We start from the raw sequence: 19,175 nt of genomic DNA on the forward strand, positions 1-19,175 counted from the left end.
CCTCACAGAGGTGAACCCCGCACTCAGGGAGAATTGGCTTCCTCTGTCCCAACCTCCCACTTACAGGGAAGACCCAGGAGTGGCCAGGGCGGGGGCCTCAGGGCCTCGGGGGCTGGTCTGCTGGCCCTGCTCACGGCCCCTCCCAGGCGAGGCCTGAGTCAGCACCGTGTCCTGGGCCAGGCCAGGCTCAGCAGGGCCAGGCTCACAGCCAAGGACAGGGGCCTGATGAGGAGACAAGACAGGTTTACAGCAGCTGAGCGCCTTGGCCAGGAGTGCTGAGTGCTGAGCCAGCAGGAGACGGCGGGAGGACCTGCTTGCCTGGCTGGGCCGGCCGGCCGCTTTCCCACTGGGTCCTTGTCCATTTTGCTACAAAGGGGCCCCTTGAGGTGGTGGAATCCCACCATCTGGGTCCAGATCCCGCCCGTCGGCCTGACTTGGCTGTGAGGCCTCAGACATGTCCCTTTTCCTCTGGGAAACTCAGCTCCCAAATGGGAATAATTCGTGCTTTGTGACCTTCTGAAGGCTAGCAATAAAAATAAACATAACAGTCACCGAGCCTGACACGGTGCCACGTGCTTCCTATGCATTAGCTCATTTAATCTGCAAACGGCCCTCTGAGGTGGAACCATGACTTTTCCCATTTTATAGATGGAAAAAAAAACCCCCAAAAAACACAAAACCAGGCACAGATTAAGTGACTTGTCCAAGGTCCCAAAGCTAAGATGTCATCGAGCTGGGCTTTGAACTTGGCCAGTTACACGGCAGCATCCATGCCTTTACCCACGCCCCTAAGATGCCCCCCCCCACCCCCCGTGCGTGTTTTATAACATAAACCAAAACGTATATGTGAGGTGCCGGGGCGCTGAGGCCTGTTGACGGCGGCTGTAACTATTTGCCGTGATTCGCAGAACCCACCCACTTTGCACAGACGAGTTTTCCCGACCAGCCTCTCCCGTCTCTCCTGAGGTCGTTGTGTAGATTGTAATTCTTGGCCGCGCACCCCTGTGACTGAGCGGACTGCAGACAGTCAGGCAGTAACGTCCCCGTTCCAGGCCGCCCCGGCCAGCCCGGAGGACCCCACGCCGTGTCACTCTCCCTCGGGGAGCCTGGCCACGGCGGCTCTGCTCCCCGTCCGCCACTGTTGCCAGTGAAAGTAAACACCCAAACTGGTTAAACCAACAGCGCCCTGTTGATTCAGAGCTCATAAAACACAGGAACCCCGGCCGCTTTATGACGTGCCAGAATCCGGGGGCAGGAGGGAAGCCTGGGGAAGTCTCCTGGCGAGGGCCACCGCCAAGCTCCAGCTGCCAGGGTGAGCCCCGGACCCTCAGGACGCCTCTAAAAGGGCGGCCCCTGATTGGGTGAGAACGTGGCAGGGGGTGTGGGCTGGATGGACTGGAATCTGTGACGGTTGAAAAGGCGAGTGGGTGTCTGTGGGGGCAGCTGGGGGTGGCAGCGCAGGCCCGGGCGGCCCAGTGGCTTCCTGAGAGCCCTCCCACAGGCCCTGGATGGTGTCACCCCAATTAGCAGCCATAGGTGTTAGAGGTTGCATCAGAGAGAGAGAGGGAAGTGGACCCCGGGAGGGTAATTTTGGTTGCTGGTTGCCGCTCCTCGGTTCCTCTTTCGGAGGCTAATTGGGTTCGTTTGCTTTGCCTCTGGGCTCTCTCAGGATGCCAGGCCTCCCCTGGAGGAGGTCCCCTTGTCCTCAGGTGGCCTTTTAAGTGTGGAACTTGGCTCTCAAGCAAATGTGGGTAACAAGTCACCTGGAAAGATTGTTAAAATGCAAATGCAAATGCCCAGCCTCGTCTAGGAGATTCGAGAGCAGCGGGTCAGGGAGTGGCCAGGTGTCCGCGTGTTCGTTAAGCGCCTCCCCAGCCAGGCGATTCTGCTGCCGGCGGCCTGGGAACCTCACTTTGAGAAATGCTAACAATCAGGGCCGAGAAACCGGGTTATGGTTTGGGGTCCACCAAGACCAACAGGAACGAGCGCAGTCCTATGTGTGAATGCGTGGATGTGGTCAGCACATATTTGGTGAAATACACAACATAAGGCACCACCTAGCCAGTGCCAACCACTTAGAAACTGCCCAAGAAAAGGTGGCGTTTGATCTGGTTGAACTTGTTGGCCCATATTATTTAATGAACAAGACACACTTTTTGTGAAGTCTCCCTTTTAATCCTGACCACGACCTGTGAGATGGGTCTGTTCACAAACCCCTTTTTCAGAGGGGAACACTGAGGGTTAGAGTTGGGAAGGACCCATCCAAGGATCACATCGTGGGGGACTTGAGTGGGACTGAGGTGTGTCCAACACAACAGCCTCCACCCTGGTGGGAGCTGCCCCTCGAGGAGGCCGAGCTCTGAGCATCTCTTTTCTGTCTGTGAAATGGTACTAATCGCGGTTTCCTCGATGAAGGGTTTAAAAAGATCCCAAGTGGGCAAACGTTTTGAACATGAGCAAGAAAGAGGCATTTTGAAAGTTAATGAGAGTAAAGACTGGTTTCTTGAGTGGTAACTGTGTTTTTGGTCTTACATTACCTATATGTATTTTTAATTGTCGTAAAACAGACATAACACAAAATTTACCATTTTAACCATTTTAAAATGTGAGTTCAGTGGCATTAAGTACATTCACAGTGTTGTGCAGCTGCCACCATGACCTGGTTCCGGAACTTTTTTACAAACCCCAAAAAGAAACCCCGTACCTATTAGCAGACACTCCCCAGACCTGGCACCCACCAGTCTGTCCCTATGGATTTGCCTCTTCTGAACATTTCATATAAACTAGAGGCACGATGCACGAAATTCGTGCAAGGGGCTCAGCCCTCGCAGTCCCAGCTGCCTAGGCCCTCGCAGCCCTGAGAGCGGCCTCATGGCCCCACCCACTGGTCATTCTGGAAGGTCGTTCCAGAAGGTCATTTGGCCGTCTGGTCTAATTAGCATATTAGCTATTTATTATATAGGATGGGATCATATAGTATGTGTCCTTTTGTGTCTGGCTCCTGCAGTTTAGCATAATGTTTTCAAGGTTCATCCATGTTGCAGCCTGTATCAGTACTCCATTCCTTTTTATGGCTGAGTAATATTTGTGTACAACAGACCACATTTTGTTTATCCATTCAACCATTGATGGACGTTTGGGTTATTGGTATTAAATATTTACCAATTACATACTAACCACATCCACATGTTTATACTGCTTGTAGGAGGACCCAAGAGGACTGGCACTGGCAGGATTTTATTTATTATTATCATTTTCTCTATGAGATCTTTATTTATTTTTAATATATTTTTATTGATTTCAGAGAGGAAGGGAGAGGGAGAAAGAGATGGAAACATCAATGAAGAGAGAGAATCATTGATTGGCTGCCTCCTGCATGCTCCCCCCTTCCCTCCTCCCCCCCGGGGATTGAGCCCATAACCCAGGCATGTACCCTAACCGGGAATTGAACCATGACCTTCTGGTTCATAGGTCAACACTCAACCACTGAGCCATGCCTGTTGGGCTATGGTATCATTATTTTATCCTCATTCTCAAAAATATTTTGTCTGGGTCCACAATGGATATTTTCTCTAAGTATATTGAAAATACTATGTCTTCAGTATTATAATGTTTTCTTTTTTTATTATAGTTGACATACAATATTAGTTTCAGGTGTACAGCATAATGATTCAACCTTTATATTCCTTACATTGTGATCACAATAAGTCTAGTAACATCTGTCACCAAGCAAAGTTGTTACCGTAATATTGACTCTTTCCTCTATGCTGTACACTACATCCCTGTGACTTACTTTATAACTGGAGGTTTGTACCTCTTATTCCCCTTTACATTTATCCCTTGCCCTCCCCTCCCCCCCTTCACCTCCCCTCTGGCAACCTGTTAGGGCTTCACAGAGAAGGCATCCGTGACTGGAGAGGTGAAGTGACTGGCCCAGGGTCACAGGGCAGGGAGTTGGCAGAGGCAGGACCGGAAACCAGGCCTTTCTGACCCCAGACTCAAGCAGCAGTAACCAGGAATTCTCCCGTGGCTGCTAGGGCCCTGCATGACCCGGCGGGGACGGCGCCTCAGATCCAACTGGGGGGCCCACGGGAACATGAAGGATTGTTTTTTAAAAAATTATGCTGGGGTCCTCCCCTCAGACCCTGGAAGTCAGAATCTCTAGATCAATGGTTTTCAACCAGGGACATCCAGCCCTGCTCAGAGGCAGGTGTCCACAGGAAGGGGTGCTACTGGCACCTAGTGGGTGGAGGCCAGGGATGCTGCTCCACATCCTACGATGCACAGGTGGGCCCCCACCCACAGCATGACCCAGCCAGTGTTGGTGCCCAGGCTGAGGACTGGCTCTGGAACCAGGCCCGGGGGGGTCAGCCTTGTTAAAGCTCCCCAGCTGACCCTAATGTGCAGCAGAGCTGAGCGGTGCTTCTCGAACTCGATGGGACCCGAGCACCACCTGGGTGCCCTGTTAAGCTGCAGATTTGGGCTTAATAGGCCTGGGGTGGGGCCGAGGTTCAGCCTTTCTTACAGGCACCCCGCGGTGCTGGTGCTCCCGGCCGAGCTTGGCATTGCCAGCCTGCAGTACCGGTAAAGGCTACATTTTCCTGAAAAAAGATAGCTTTCCTTCGGGTAAGGAGAAGGGATGGGAAGGGCAAATCTGGCAAAGAGAGAATCAGTTGGTTGCTTGAAACTGTGAGGCTTTGAGGGGAGCAACAGCGAGGTTGCTTTAGGAAACAGACTCGACGTGTTCACAACGATGCACTGTGGTTCACAGAGCAGCTGGCCGGCCAGCCTCCCGCCTGCTCAGACCTCCTGGTCATGGCCAGGCCCCGGCCTGGCTGGCTGAGAGCCCCTGGCCAGCGTGGCCAGTAGCAATGACTCAGGCTTTCCACCTGCAAAACGGGGCAGATGGCTCTTCCCACCTCCCCACCCATCCCTGGGGCCACAGCTCCCAGCGGTGGCCCCCACCCCAGACTCATCAAAGGCAGAACTTAAAAGCTGGGACCATTTTTCCGGGCGGTGTGGCTGCTGGTGTTTTCACTGCTAATACTAGTAAACCTCCATTTGTAGCCGCTCAATTAGGAAGTCATACAAAACGCGTATATTGAAAGAAGGGATTAATAACCCGGCCCATGTGGGAGACATTAGCTTCTGTGGACAGGCCTTTTGAATATATACTCCGAGCCGGCAGCCCCTGGAGCAGCACTTGGCCGGCCGGTCCCTGGGAGCAGAGAGCCTGGGCGGAGCGGGATGGGGAGACCGTCGGGATCACTGTGAGTCGTCGGGTTGCACTTTGAAAGGGAAGTGTCTGGGAGCGTCTGTCTGGTCCACGACAGATTCCTTAGATGTTGCCAAGTGCATGGTGGCTCCCGAAGGAGCCGGTTCCAGTGTAGCTCTGGGCAGAGGGAGGGGGTGCTCACCACCTGGAGGCTCAGGCCGGCCAGGAGGGGAGGGTTCGGTTTGGGCCTCGGCCTCACACGGCTGCTGCCCCGGCTCCCGGATGGGGAGGTCCACGGGCCCCTGGCACGGAAAGGACTGGCCCTCCGCCCAGTTCTCGGGCTCTGGGAGGAAGGCCAGGAGCTCAGGGTGACTCACCGAGGGGAGGACCGGCCTCTTCGACCCACGCTGCCAAGGCGAGGCCTGAGCAGACGGGCCGCTGGTGCTGCTGGGACCCGGTTCTCACCCGCCCTGGGAAGGGGGCTGGGGAGGGTCTTCATCCTCCCTGCAGCAGAGTCAGAGCCTGGCTGGCGTGGCCAAGGGAGGGGCCGGCGCTGGGCACGGCAGCTCTGGGGGTTCCCACTGAGCTTTGCCACAGAGCCTTGGCCACGTGGTGACCTGACTTCTTTTAGCTTTAATTTTCTCCCCAGTCAAGTGTGCATGATTTTAATACTTCCTTCCTCAGAAGGTTGCTGTGAGCATTCAAGTATATCATTGCAGTAAAGTGCTCAGCACACGGCTGCCCGTTCTTCCTTCTTTCGTTATTGCAGGCACACATGAAAACTTAGATATGGAGAGAGATAGAGGTATGTGTGCCACGATGTACTGAGATATATTCACATTTATTCCTATCCATCTGTCCGCCTGTCCATCTGTCCTTCCAGCCAGCCAGCTATCCACCCGTCTATCCGTTCCTCCCTCTCTCCTTCCCTCCCTCCCAAGCACCTCCTCCTAAATCCCAGCTCTGTCCCCAGCCGTGGGCTTACATCATACACAAAGGCTTACAGTCTAGAGGGGGCAGAAGAAGACCTGAACTAATAAAGCCACATGTAGTGTGTCTGTAAGTGGAAAGTTCTTTGGAGAAAAACAAAGCAGGGTAAAAGCAGGATAAAGGCAAGAGAGGGAGAGACAGACAGACCGAGATGGACAGGGTACCCGCTATAGCTGCGAGAGAGGAGGAAGCCTCGCTGAGGTGGTGACATCAGAGTGGAAGCCTGCAGGAAGTGAGGAGGGAACCCTGCAGGTCATGGGGCAGAACCTGCCAGAGAGAGAGGCACTGGAAAGTGCAAACGCTCTAAGACAGGAGTGTGTCTGAGACACAGAACATTCCAGAAGTGAGGCTGGGGCAGCACGAGCAAGGGGGAGTCCGTTGTAGAGAGTGAGGTCAGGGAGATGGTGGGCAGATCAGGGAAGCCTTTCAGACGAGGTCTGGAATTGCTAATGAATTTCAAAGCAAATATCAGGAACCGGGTCCTAACGTGTCGTATGTGTGTGCTGAAGGTGTGGGCTGACGTCAAGTGCAAAAGGAGAAAGTGCATTCTAGCGAAATGAGTCTCATGGAATAGTTGGTTTGCCCATCCTACATAATAAAGAGCTAATATGCTAATTAGACTGAACAGCAGAAGGACTGTCTGGACGACCTTCCGGATGATACCGGGGCTGCAAGGGCCGGCCAGGGCTGCGAGGGCTGAGCCCCTTGCATAAATTTTGTGCACCAGGCCACTAGTCCTTTCATAAAAATACAGTAATCAAATTCTCATTTGCCTTTCCCGTCCCTTGATTCAGGAAAACAAAACGTGTTGTTAGGAGAAAATGCATCCAAATGACTTGGACACTTTTACGAGAACATGACATTTGCAGTCAGGTTTACAGGGGTGATGACGGCTCCACATTTAGACGTGACAACAGGTGAAAAGGTGGGCAGAGCATGTCCCAGCTCATCACCGTGAAATCAGAAAGCCTTGCTGGAGTGTCCTCACAGTGACTTCTTGTCTTCTGTCCGCAGCCCAGCGATCCGCCCACGAGCTGCCCATGGTGGAGAGACAAGACATCGACAGCTGCCTGGTGTATGGGGGCCAGCAGATGATTCTCACGGGCCAGAACTTCACGGCCGAGTCCAAGGTCGTGTTCACGGAGAAGACCACAGGTAGGGCCCTTTCAGCTCATGCGTGTCCCCTGGCCATGCGAAAGCCACCACCTGCTGGTTCTTACTATTATCAAGAAGGGAGGCCAGACAGCATGGTGATTAATGTGCCTGTTCTGGGCCTGGGTATCCTCAGTTCACATCTGGCTCTGCTACTTGCTTGCTGTGTGATCTCAGGCAAATTACCTAACCTCTCTGTGCCTCCATTTTCTTATGTATGAAATTATAATAACAGAGGGTTGTCACAGGGTTAAATGAGTTGGTACATGTTGAGTAATTATAACAGCACCAGGTATATCGTAAGCCGATAAACATTGGCTATTTATGTTTAATTATAAATCGTGTTGTGATTAATCTTCTTATACTTTGAAGATTAATTAATCTTTTTGACACAAATCTCCATGTGCATCTTGTTTATTTATGGTTTATTCCTAGCAGTGGAATGCTGGAGAGTCATTTTGAGGATTTTAAATGCAGATTGCTAAGCTACCTTCCAGAAATGTACAAATTGAAACTTCCACCAATACCACATCAGAACTGGTTTCCCCCCCTTCCCAGAAGTGCCATTTAAAAAAATTAAAACAATTCACTGAATTGGTACTTCTTTTTGTTTTGCGTTCCTTTGCTCTGAGAGGTTTAATGTTTCTGTTTATTGGCCGTGTTGTAGTCTTTCTTGTGTACATGGTCTGGTAATGTGTTTTGCCCATGAGAGTGAGGCAAAGAGAAATGATGGGAAGCAGGAAAAGTATCAGATTATGCAATTATTGGGTAGTTGTGGATGATAGACCTAGTTCTTTTCTTCTAGTGGACATGATTTCTGTAGGTTAATTCAAAGGGGTGTTGATGTTTGTTTCTTGGTTTATTGCCTTTAGGATGTTGCAGAGAATGTAGCAGGCAGGTTGTTCAGTTGTGGGCTTGTGCACTGCCCAGGGCACCTCCTCTGGGGGCTGCCCTTCAGCCTGGATGCATCATGGATCTGTGTATCATGAAGACACCTGCTGACAGAGAAAGCAGAGTGTCTGGGGGAGGTGAGCTTCTTCCCTCTTCCCACAAAGCTTCCTCTTGGGGCCCTGAGGATGGGCCCTGAGGGCGGGTGGGTTTGGGAGTGGATTAGAAGGCCCGTGATCGGTCAGTGGTGGTGTAGTGAGGGGTTAGGAACACGGACATTGAAATGGATGCGTTGCTTTCTAGTATGTGTTTGTTCAACACCATATTTATTCCCCTTTTATTGGGCATTAGGCTGCTTCCAACTCTGTGCTGTTATAGGTAGCTCAGTGATGAACATCTTCTGCATTCGTTTTGTCAGTTAGATAGGAACTCGCTTGTTAGCCAGTCTGCTTGTGTTCAAAACCCAGCCCCACTCCTTTCTAGCTGTGTGACCTTGGGCAAGTTACTTATCCTCTCTGGGCAGCAATGTCCTCATCTGTACAGTGAGGATGGTGACAGTCCTACCTCATCGGGTGGTCGAGAGATTAGGAGCTCATCATGTTCAGTGCTTATAAAATGCTTGGGAAATAGAAAGTGTGTGGTATGTTAGCTAATGCTGTTTGTTTTGCTTCTTTTCTAGACGTGGGATAGTGGATTCAAGAGGGCATGCACTTTTCAGAGTGTCCTGGGGGATGCTTGTTTTCCAGGTGGTGGGAAAATGTAAAATGTTTTCTATAGCAACAATTCGTACGGCTCTGCTGAGTCAGAGGGCAAGCCAATTTGCCAAAGTAGAGGCTGTTTAACATGGGCAACTGCTTTGATCAGCGGGCAGAGGCCAGAACACAGAGGTCTTCCAACGCCAGGTACAGACATAAGCTTGCTTTGGTCTGCACCTGGGTAAAGTAATAGGGAGCCATGCTGGGTTCTTGAGCAGGAGAGTGCTATGAGGTTAGCCTCTTCGGTTCTGATGCATCTCCTGTAGCAGGCGCCATCCTGTTGGCCTTCTGCTGACTTTCACAAGAAGTGTATGGCTTCAAAATGCCTTATTGGTGGAGGGAAAATGCTAGTAACATACAGATGTCTTGTTATTGGTGTCCAGGTTGGTAGTTCCTATGGGGCGGGGGTGGGGGAGGGGCAGTGGAACCGGGTAGGGATGACTCAGATGCCAGGTCCTGCGGGCCAGCCAGCTTTCAGTTGTCCGGGAGCTCATGAGTGAGTGAGTGAATGAATGAATGAATGGCATTTACTCTCAGGTTTTTCTTCTCTTGGCCTGGAGGAAATTTCACAGTTTACCTCTTAAAGGGAGGATAACTCAGAGCCCGCTGCATGTTATGAGAAGAGCGATAGTAACAGCTCCCTGTGATTGAGTCCGTCTGTGGGCGGGCCCTTCGCCTGCCTCTCTCCCCAGGTTGTCCTCTCTAACCCAGCACCCGTGGGAGGCAGACGGCAGAGAAGTCAGGGCATTCACCTGAGATCATACCCAACATTGTCCAGTTTTTCTACTCTCCTGGGCCTCGATTTCTGTCTCTGTAAAATGAGGTAGTAACAGTCCCTTCCTCCTGGAGTGGATTGCAGAAATGAACAACGTGAGCTCAGTGCATAGGGAGTGCTCATTGAATGTCTGCTGTTATGTCATGGTCTGTCCGGTCTTATCAGAGCTCAGGCCATACACAGGGTTTATTTGACACACACTGCCCTCGGCGTAGGCCCTGGCTGGGCAGCTGTGGGGGGCTGCAGGCTGTGGTGGTTACAGGCACAGACTCTGAGTTCAAATCCATGATCTGAGTTTAGTAGCTTTGGCATTCCTGGTAAGTCGCTTCACCTCTCTGAGCCAGTATTTCCTCTTTTGTAAAATACAGATGATTTACTTCTCTTGAGAGATTAAATGAGACCATAGAGCTTGGCACATTGTAGATGCTCATTAAATGTTAGCTTCTATTATTATCATTATATTTAGTTGATGGAAGGGCAAAAGGTAAGATTTTAGCTCATGGAACTGAGAGACATTGAAAAACCATCATAAGTAATAATAAACTATGTGCCAGGCCTTGTCCTAAGCATTTTATATATATTAACGGATCTGATTCCTCATGACAGTCCTACAAGGTAACCACTGCTCTCCCAATTTTACTCATGAGAAGCTGAGCACAGAGAGGCTAAGTAACGTAGTGAAGATCACACAGCTGGTTAATGGCAGTGTTGGGTTTGGCCCTAGCCAGCCTGGCTCCAGAGTCTGTACCTTAACTGTTAGCTGTTCTGCTCTGAAAAAGCTTAGAACCAGGTTAATTGGGCTGAAGACCTTCTTCTAGCTGCTCTGAGCCGCTGACTTGGGCCATTTTGTGGTGAAATCAAGCACCGACTTCTGCAGTGGGTCTCTGGGGTCGAGAGGATGCAGTTCGTGAAAGTCTAACTAAAGAATCCTGGATGCATGTGGTCCCTGGACTGGTGCCAACAGACCCCGGAGTGTCTGAGACACCCCCTCCGCCCCTCCCCCCAGGAGTGGTGGGCTTCCCTGGTGGGATATCTGGCTCCTGGTGGCTGTGACAGACAGGGGGCTCGCCTTGTGTCTGTCAGGGGAGCTGATTCTGCTCTTTTGACCCCAAGAACTCGCCTCCCGGCCCAGGGCTGCCTTCTGCAGGGGGAATCCCTGTTGCTCAACTTCTTTTTTCCAAAACGCATCCCTGTTCCCATCTCCATGGACAGCTTGGCCGGCGAAGGCGCTGCGGGGCGGGGTGGAGTGGAACAGCCGAACTTTTCCAAGGAAGGGGAGCCCCAGCTGGTTCTCACATTAAGGGAAGGTGGCAGCCTCCTGGGCTAATCTTAGCCCCCACGTTGGGTCATCGGCACCACCGGCTCCAGCGTTCTTTTTATAGCCGTGGCTGAAATGGATGGAGTTGGTGGTTTCCACTCCAGCACGATGACAAATTGGAGAACGGTGGAAAGACAGGAGAGGGGCAGCATGGGGTTCCTTAAGTTGGAAGAGCTCGGTGTTTTGGAAAAAGGCCTCTTATTTATAGCAGCACGATTAGTATGATGATTGATATTTTATTACTAATTTTAATTATTTTCAGGCCTTCTCAGGGCCTGGCCCTCACCCATCACCTCCGATTTCAGCTTTTTCGACCTCCTCCTTGCTTACTTGGCTGCCGCGGCGCTGGCTTCATTCTGTCCCCGCACAGCCCAAGCTCGATTCTGCCTCAGAACCTTTGCTTTCGCTCGCTCTTCTTAGAATGTCCTGCCATCATTTCTTTATGAAGCTCGCCCTCCTCTTCCTTCAAGCCTCCGCCCCTCCTTGCCCATCTGTTCTGAAGCCGGTCACCCTCCCCTCGCACCTGTCAGCTCCTGTCCCCTTGTCCTGCTCTGTTCTCCCGGTGGCACTTAGCACTACTGAAATGACCTTGTCTATTCGTTCACTCATTGGTTATCTGGCCTCCCTCGCTAGAACTCTTAGTTCCTTGAGGGCAGGGACTTGGTGTTTGCTACTGTGTCTGCAGCATCTAGAATAATCCCTGGCACACAGTAGGTGCTCACACATATTGCTGAGTGAATGTGTCACTTCTTTTCACTGTCACACCAGCCCTGAGAGGTGGGCGGCATTATCCCCATTTTACAGATGAGGTAACTGAGGCTCGTAGAGGTCAGGTCACGGGGCCCCAGCTCAGCTCACAGCTGGAGACAGAGCTGGAATCCCAAGCCACATTTATCACCAACCCCCTGAGCAATCTCTCTAATCATATCCCAGAGGATGAGAGAAACCAGACAGAACCACCAGGGTATTTCCCATTTACCATTCTCACCGCTGGCTGAAAAGCCTTTCTATATTCTCCGAAATTTAAAAAAAAAGTGTGACCTTTTGGGCGAAGTTCACGCCAGGAGTCCAGGCTGTCCCTGACTTCAGCAGGTCACCCTGGCCCCCGGCCACCCAGGCCCCAGGCGGAGTCGGGGGTCCCAGCAAAACATTGCAAAACAGGAAAAAATCTAGGGACACAAAAATAAAAGTGATGTGGCAGCGGAAACGGGGTTGCCATGGCTTTGGGTGACTCCCCGCGCCTGGGTGGGATCCAATGTTTTGGAAGCTTCCTCCACATGACACAGAGTTTTGGAATTTTTCAGCTGGTAAATCTTCCTTAATTCGGGCCCCCTGCCCCCGCCAAGTAGCTCCCTGGCTCTCTCTCCTGCGGGGGTGTAGGTTGGAACCGTGCCTGCTTCGGCTTACTCAGCTTTGAAACTTAAATTGTTTGAAGGGAACTTGTGTTTTGTTTTGCTGGACGCCGTTCTTGGAACAGGCGGATGGCGGAGGCTCCCATCACCTGTTGAGAGGGCAAGTTGATTTTTTGGAGAGGAGGCGTGGGTGGTGGAATCCCTCGTTCCCACTGAGTCATCGCATCCTAAGATGAGTCATTTTATTACTTGGAGGTTCCCAAAGGTTGTATTTTGAGCTTCGTTTAATAAATAGAAATGCGTTTGCTTAAAATAAATTTCTTTTTTTGCTAGATTAAGGATTTTTCCACGAATTAGTGTCCTGGAAAAATTGGAACCACCTTAGAGAAGGCACCCCCTCCTTCCACCTGTGGGTCTCTGTGGGCTCGCCCAGCGCGGCGTTTTCTGAAACAATAGACTTGGGATTGGGTTTCCCTCTGGGAAAGGTCAGATCCAGGCTGGGCCGGGGCATGACTAAGGCTCGCAGACCTTTGCCCTGGGTGACTCACGTCTACAGCGTCATCGCTCCCCCCCTCTTCCCCCGCTGGAGCCCACCACTTACAGCTGGCTGGGCCGCACAGCTCTCCTCCGCAGGCAGAGGCCAGATCACTGCTGAAGCCCCACGGGGGACAGAGAAAACGGTCTCATTTTCAGAGAGCTGAAAATCTGCCCAAACTCCAGTCCATTGCATGTGAGAACAGACTTCTGAGTGAGAGAATCCTGCAGTTCATTCTGTTTGGATGCCTTTGAAAGAGGACACGGGGAAATGAGCCCCCCTGGGTCCCAGCCTTCCCACTGGCCATTGTGTCATTTGCAGTTAGCAGGTTGGAATCCCCCACCCCCATTCCCCCAACAAATCATAATATCCATGAATTGTTTCACACCCTTTTCTATTACTGGTTCTATATTTCTGAGACTGTATATTTAAGGTGTAAGCAAGCTGGATTTGGGCTCAGTGGCAGGCGTGGCTTGAAGCCTGGATCAGCCTCCTGTTATGCGCTTTGGGACTCACGCTCCCCATCTCTAAAATGGGGTTGGTAGTATTCTAGTGATAAAAGAAGATCCGGGACCTGAAGGTGTCGAGCACATAGTAGGTGCTCAAAAAATGTCAGCGGACTCTCCACACATCCCCTGGGAACCCAGTTCACTTGACACAGTATCAGGAAGGTGGGGTCCTGCTGGTTTCCTGTCTGGGAGAAGAGTTCTTCCGGGCACAGGTGAGTTCCTTCTCACCGTCATCCGAGCTGTGGGGCTCCGGCCATCCTCGCCGGAGCTGGAGGGAGCTTGACCGAAGTTCTGCTCCCTGCCCCTACTTTAGAGACGGGGGAAACCAGCTCACAGAGTGAGGTTGACCCACTTCCTGGAGCTGACAGAGCTGGTCAGTGGAGGGCTGGGCTCCCAGAGGGACTGGCTGTGTGAAGCGGGTGTAGGTCATCTCTAGATGACAGCTCATCACCCAGAGGAGCGGCATGAAAGATGAGCTGACATCCGGCCTCTATGTAACATGACCGAGCGATGATGCCCTGTTAGCCTTGCTCTGCTCGCTCAGCCCCAGGGCTTCCATCGTCATTCCCCAGATAGTTACTGGATGCCTACTGTGTGCAGGTGCTGTGCCAGGCCCTGGGGATGTGTGATGGATGAGTCCCCTGTCCTCGGGAGGTGGACAGTCGCAAACTTGTTTGTAATAGGTCACTTGGAGGTGGGGAAGGTGCTGTGAAGACAGTGAAACCAGGTCATAGGCGCAACAGCAGGCCCGCGGTAGGGGAAAAGAGGACATGCAGTTATATTCAAATCTCAGACGAACAATGAGTTCCTCTAGTATGAGTATGTCCTGTGCAATGGCACAGAGCTTGGCATATACTCGCAGTAAAAAGTATGCATTGTATTCTGAAATTCAGTACTGGATGTCTTGTATTTTTATTTGTTAAATGTGACAACTCTGTAGAGAGTGGTCAGGGGGGCTTCCCTGAGGAGGTGGCGTTGAACAGAGACTTCAAGGCGGGGAAGAGGGAGTTGGTGGACTGTAGGAAGAATGTCACAGGCAGAAGGAACCACCCAGTGCCTAACCCCTGAGGAGGGGGTGAGCTTGGAGCATTTGAGGAACCAAAAGCAGGCCAAGGTGGCTGGTGGGTGTGAGGTCGCTGGAGGATCAGATCATGCCGGGGCCTAGAGGCATGGCGAGGAGCTTGGATTTTATTCCAAAAGCAATAAGCGGGGAAGTGACGTGATCTAATTTATACTTTAAAGATTGTTCTTGTAATCTAGATAAGGAATGGACTTGCGGGGGGTGGGGGTCGGGGGAAGACAAGTGGAAGCTGGGAGGTGAGTGAGCAGCCCCTGCAGTTGTCCCAATCCCCCATCTGCTCGGCTCATTAAGCCCGTGTGTCCAGGGAGTACACGCTTTGCTGCTCGTGAGCAATGTAACGCAGACCAAAATGTCTCCCACCATCGTCATTTAGCCAATTTTCAAAAGCCAGGACTGGGACACATCACGCACGGTCTCCTAACCCAAGCTGACGTTTTGATCTCCTCCCTTTTGCCTGGAGCCCAATGGCATGCTTGCGGCCCAAGTGAGAACCGATCTGCTTTCCTCCTCCTGGAGGGCCCCTTGTTCATCCTGTGAGCGCCCGCATGGGCCCCCCGCTCATCGGGCCAATCGCTGAGCCTCCAGACCCCACGCCAACCCGCTGCTTCCTGACCCTCCGCTCCGACCTGGGGCTCCAGGGCTGTCTGCAAAGAGAAGTCACGAAACCGGCTGACATGTAGGGGCCCTGGGCCCACACGCGAGGCCTGTTCATCTGCACTGCAGCCGAGTGGCATCGAAGGCTATGATGCTAATTGAGCCGGGCATGCCACCCACCCCACTCTTTTCCTTGCAGACTTGCTAAGTCTCCTCTAGGCCCAGCCTCTTTGCCCAAAGATGTTGGCTCTTTCCTCTTCCCCTCTGAGTAAGACTTGGAAGGACGTTCTCGTTTTCACGCTGGCTGCCAGTCCCTCTTAATTTAGGCCGGGGGAAGTTTGCCCGAACATCTGCTCGAGAGACCGAAGCCGTTTATTTCATCTCCGCCCAGAGCAGTAGATGCATACTTGATCTCCTCAGGCCTCTCTGTTCTGGGCCGGTTTCCGCGGAGGCTCAGACCCGGGTATGGGGCGGGAGGCGGGTTCATACAGAAAACTCAAGCTGAGTTGCGTTGGTTGTGTGTGATTCCTTGTGGGCATCCGCATTCCAGGCTTTTTCCTCTAAGTCAGTTCCCAAATGGATCCTTCAATCAGGGCTCGGTGATTTCTCTTTGTGGGGTCTTTTTTCCGGAGAGGTCAGTAGTCAGACATTTCCTGAGCTCTGGCTGTGGGTCAAGCACTGGGGAATCCTGAGATCAGTTTGTTTATTCTGACAGTGTTTATTGAGCACCTATTATGTGCCAGCCACATAGTGCTGGGGGTAAAGCAAAGAGCGAGAGAGGTGCATGGTCCTGCTCTCAGGGAGCTTATAGAGAACGAGAGATAGAAACCCAGCCGTCAGGTAAAATGATGCCAGAGAGTGAGTGGCACAGAACATGACAGGATGGGGGACAGGTCAGGGGGGTTCTCCCTGAGCTGAACCTAAAGGATGGGAAGGAACTGGTCCTGGTGAGGGCTGGAGAAGAGCGAGCGTGGTTGGTGGAGGGGCAGAGAAGGCTAGTGTGGCTGGAGCTGAGTTGGGGAGGGAGGCTGAGGAGGGGGACAGGGTCCCCTTCTCAGTCAAGGTGAGGAACCTTGAGTCATGTCTCTTTTGCATTCCGGTGGACATGGGGCCTGCCTTTTTGTCCAGGGACCTTGAACTCAGGCATGCATGTGTGGCTGGTATTGTGGCCCCAACAGCCCGCATAGGGCCTGCTGTGCAGTAGGAGCTTAATGAGTGCTGGTGGCTTGGGCCCGGCCTCCGTCTAAGATCGTGGCCCCAGAGAGGTGCTGGGAAAGAGGCAAGTCAACTGGCAGTTGCAACATATCCTATATAATAAAAGGCTAATATGCAAATTGACCCTAACAGCAGAACGACTGGGAATGACTGGTCACTATGACACACACTGACCACCAGGGGGCAGACCCCTGGTGGTCAGTGCGCTCCCACAGGGGGAGCTCTGCTCAGCCACAAGCCAGGCTGACAGCTGCCAGCACAGCGGTGGTGGCGGGAGCCTCTCCCGCCTCCTCAGCAGCGCTAAGGATGTTTGACTGCAGCTTAGGCCTGCTCCCCACTGGCAAGTGGACATCTCCCAAGGACTCCCAGGCTGCCAGAGGGGTGTCTGACTGCCAGCTTAGGCCCAATCCCCCGGGGAGCGCGCCTAAGCCAGCAGGTGGACATCCCCCGAGGGGTCCCAGACTGCGAGAGGGCACAGGCAGGGCTAAGGGACCCCCCTGAGTGCACAAATTTTTTGTGCACCGAGCCTCTAGTTGTTTTCATAAGAGAAAAACTTTATTTAAAAAAACACCGGGAAAATGCACACAAATGGAAACCGCCCATAGCTCTGCCACGTTGCTTGAATCCTGTGAAGGAAGACGTGATGGTCTCGCCTCATCCATCCAGTCCCGGCCGCAGAGGTGTAACCGTACGTGTAGCTTAGACACAGGTTCCCTGAGTTGAAGCAGACATATTTGCAGACTCACAGAGTTGCATAGCGCTGCACACACTGCTCTGCAGCACTTACACATGCTGCCTTTTAATATAACAGCAACACGTTTCCAGGTCAGAAAATACGATCTTCCTTATTCTAAGTGCTGCCTGGTATTCCTTTACCTCATATACCTGCTATTTCATACCCAGTATGGTTGGCCCGTAATTACTTCGGCCTGCCCCCCTCAGTGAATACTTTCTATGGCCGTTTTATTCATTTGCAGTGAGAGATGTCATGCCATGAAATGAACAAGAACCTGTGAGACCCACCAGAGCACTGGGTCACATGGCCAGCCAGTTCTTTCTCCCTAGAGGCGGACCCACGTGAAACACCACATTCTAAAACAACAGAGACGAGACCAGCACTCACTATGGGCTGGGCACTTTGCTCAGCATTTTACATATAATTCCTACTTGAATTCTTGCCAAACTCTTGGAAGTCAGTAAATTAACTTTATTATTTGTCTCTGAGGAAACAGAAGCACAGAGAGGTTAAGCTACCCCTCAAAGCCCACACAGCTAAATGGAGAGAACAGGGCTTGAACCCAGACTGCAAAAAAGACGAAAAAGACAGAATTTCAATAATCTGTTGCCACTGGTCACAATAATAATGTTTGCCGATGTCGACTCAACATTTATTTTCTGCTGGGTGTCTGTTATCTTGGGATGACTCCTAGGAGGTGTAGGTACTATGATTTCCCCCATATTTTGGATTAGAGTCAAAGAGAGGTGAAGTGTCTTAGCCAAACTTACATGGTTAATTGGGGGCAAAACAAGGGATTTGAAGCAGGTCTGTCTGCTCCAGAGTTGGTGACGAACAGAGGGGAAGTCCGTTCTGGCACAGAACATGCCCAGGGAGGTCCAGGGAGGTGCAGGGAGGCCCAGGGAGGTCCAGGGAGGCACAGGGAGGACCAGGGCTACAGCAGGCGGGCGCTGAAGGCCCGTGAGAGAGGCTCAGGGAGGCCCAGGGAGGCGCAGGGAGGCCCAGGGAGACCCAGGGAGGCTCAGGGAGGCCCAGGGAGGCGCAGGGAGGACCAGGGCTACAGCAGGCGGGCGCTGAAGGCCTGTGAGAACATGGACCTAGCAGGCATTTCCTCCAACCCCACTGTTGTCTTCTGACCTGATGCCAGGAGCTCTGGGAGCGGGGCTGCGGGATGTGCCGTGGGCGGCCCCACTGCAGAGGGCATCCTGAGGAAGAACTGCCTGGCAGGCTCTGTTTGCCCTGGCTGGAGCCCAGCGAGGGGCGGTGGAAGGGAGGGGTTCTGAGTGGGTGGCTATGTAGGGGTGCCCTTTGCAGGCCAGGCTGGGGGTCCTTGGTTTGGGGGACAGTGCAGCAGAATGGGACAATGTCCGAGACAGCAGGGGGTCTGATGTCCTGCAATCATGAGAATAACATCAGGCACATCCTACGCGAGGGAACCTGCAGAAGCCTGGGCAGTCTTCCGAGCGAGGTTGCGGGCAGTGGCACCTTTCCCTGTCTCTCAAAGGCCCACTGAGGCAGGGCGCACAGCTGTGGAGGTCAGGGCGGGGGTGCCATGGTATAGCGGGCATCACACACTGTCAGAAGAGGATGCCATGGTAAGTTCCCTGTGGGTGCCCAGAATGTCAGAATTTTTTTTTGTCCAAGAACAAAATCTGCATTTTTCAGTGAAGTCTCATTTTGAAATGGCAGCAACTAATTAAAAAAAACCCCTAAGCCACTTTACAGGCTGCAAAACAAGCCAGACCTCTGGGGGTGAGGCCAGTTGGTTTTTTTAAAATTGTGGTAGCCCGACCAGCATGGCTCAGTGGTTGAGCCTCAACCTATGAACCACGAGGTCACAGTTCGATTCCTGGTCAGGACACATACCCAGGCTGTGGGCTCGAAGCAGCTGATCAGTGATTCTCTCTCATCATTGATGTTTCTCCCTCTCCCTCTCCCTCTCCCTTCCTCTCTGAGATCAATAAAAATGTTTTTTTTTAATTGTGGTAAAATACACATAATACACTATTGATCATTTTAACCATGGATAAGTGTATAGTTCAGGGGTATTAAGTACATTC

The 19,175-nt window shown here is 52.1% G+C and overlaps 1 protein-coding gene across 1 annotated transcript in view; it reads left to right on the forward strand.

Moving 5' to 3' along the window:
* NFATC2 (nuclear factor of activated T cells 2) overlaps positions 1-19,175 on the forward strand; it is a 148,225-nt gene that overhangs the window by 84,478 nt on the left and 44,572 nt on the right. The window contains 1 exon segment of the mRNA XM_006097963.3: positions 7,220-7,360. Within this exon segment, the coding sequence (XP_006098025.1) occupies positions 7,220-7,360 (141 nt within the window).

Source organism: Myotis lucifugus, unplaced genomic scaffold, assembly GCF_000147115.1.
Source record: "Myotis lucifugus unplaced genomic scaffold, Myoluc2.0 scaffold_215, whole genome shotgun sequence".
In the NCBI taxonomy this organism is placed as follows: Eukaryota; Metazoa; Chordata; class Mammalia; order Chiroptera; family Vespertilionidae; genus Myotis; species Myotis lucifugus.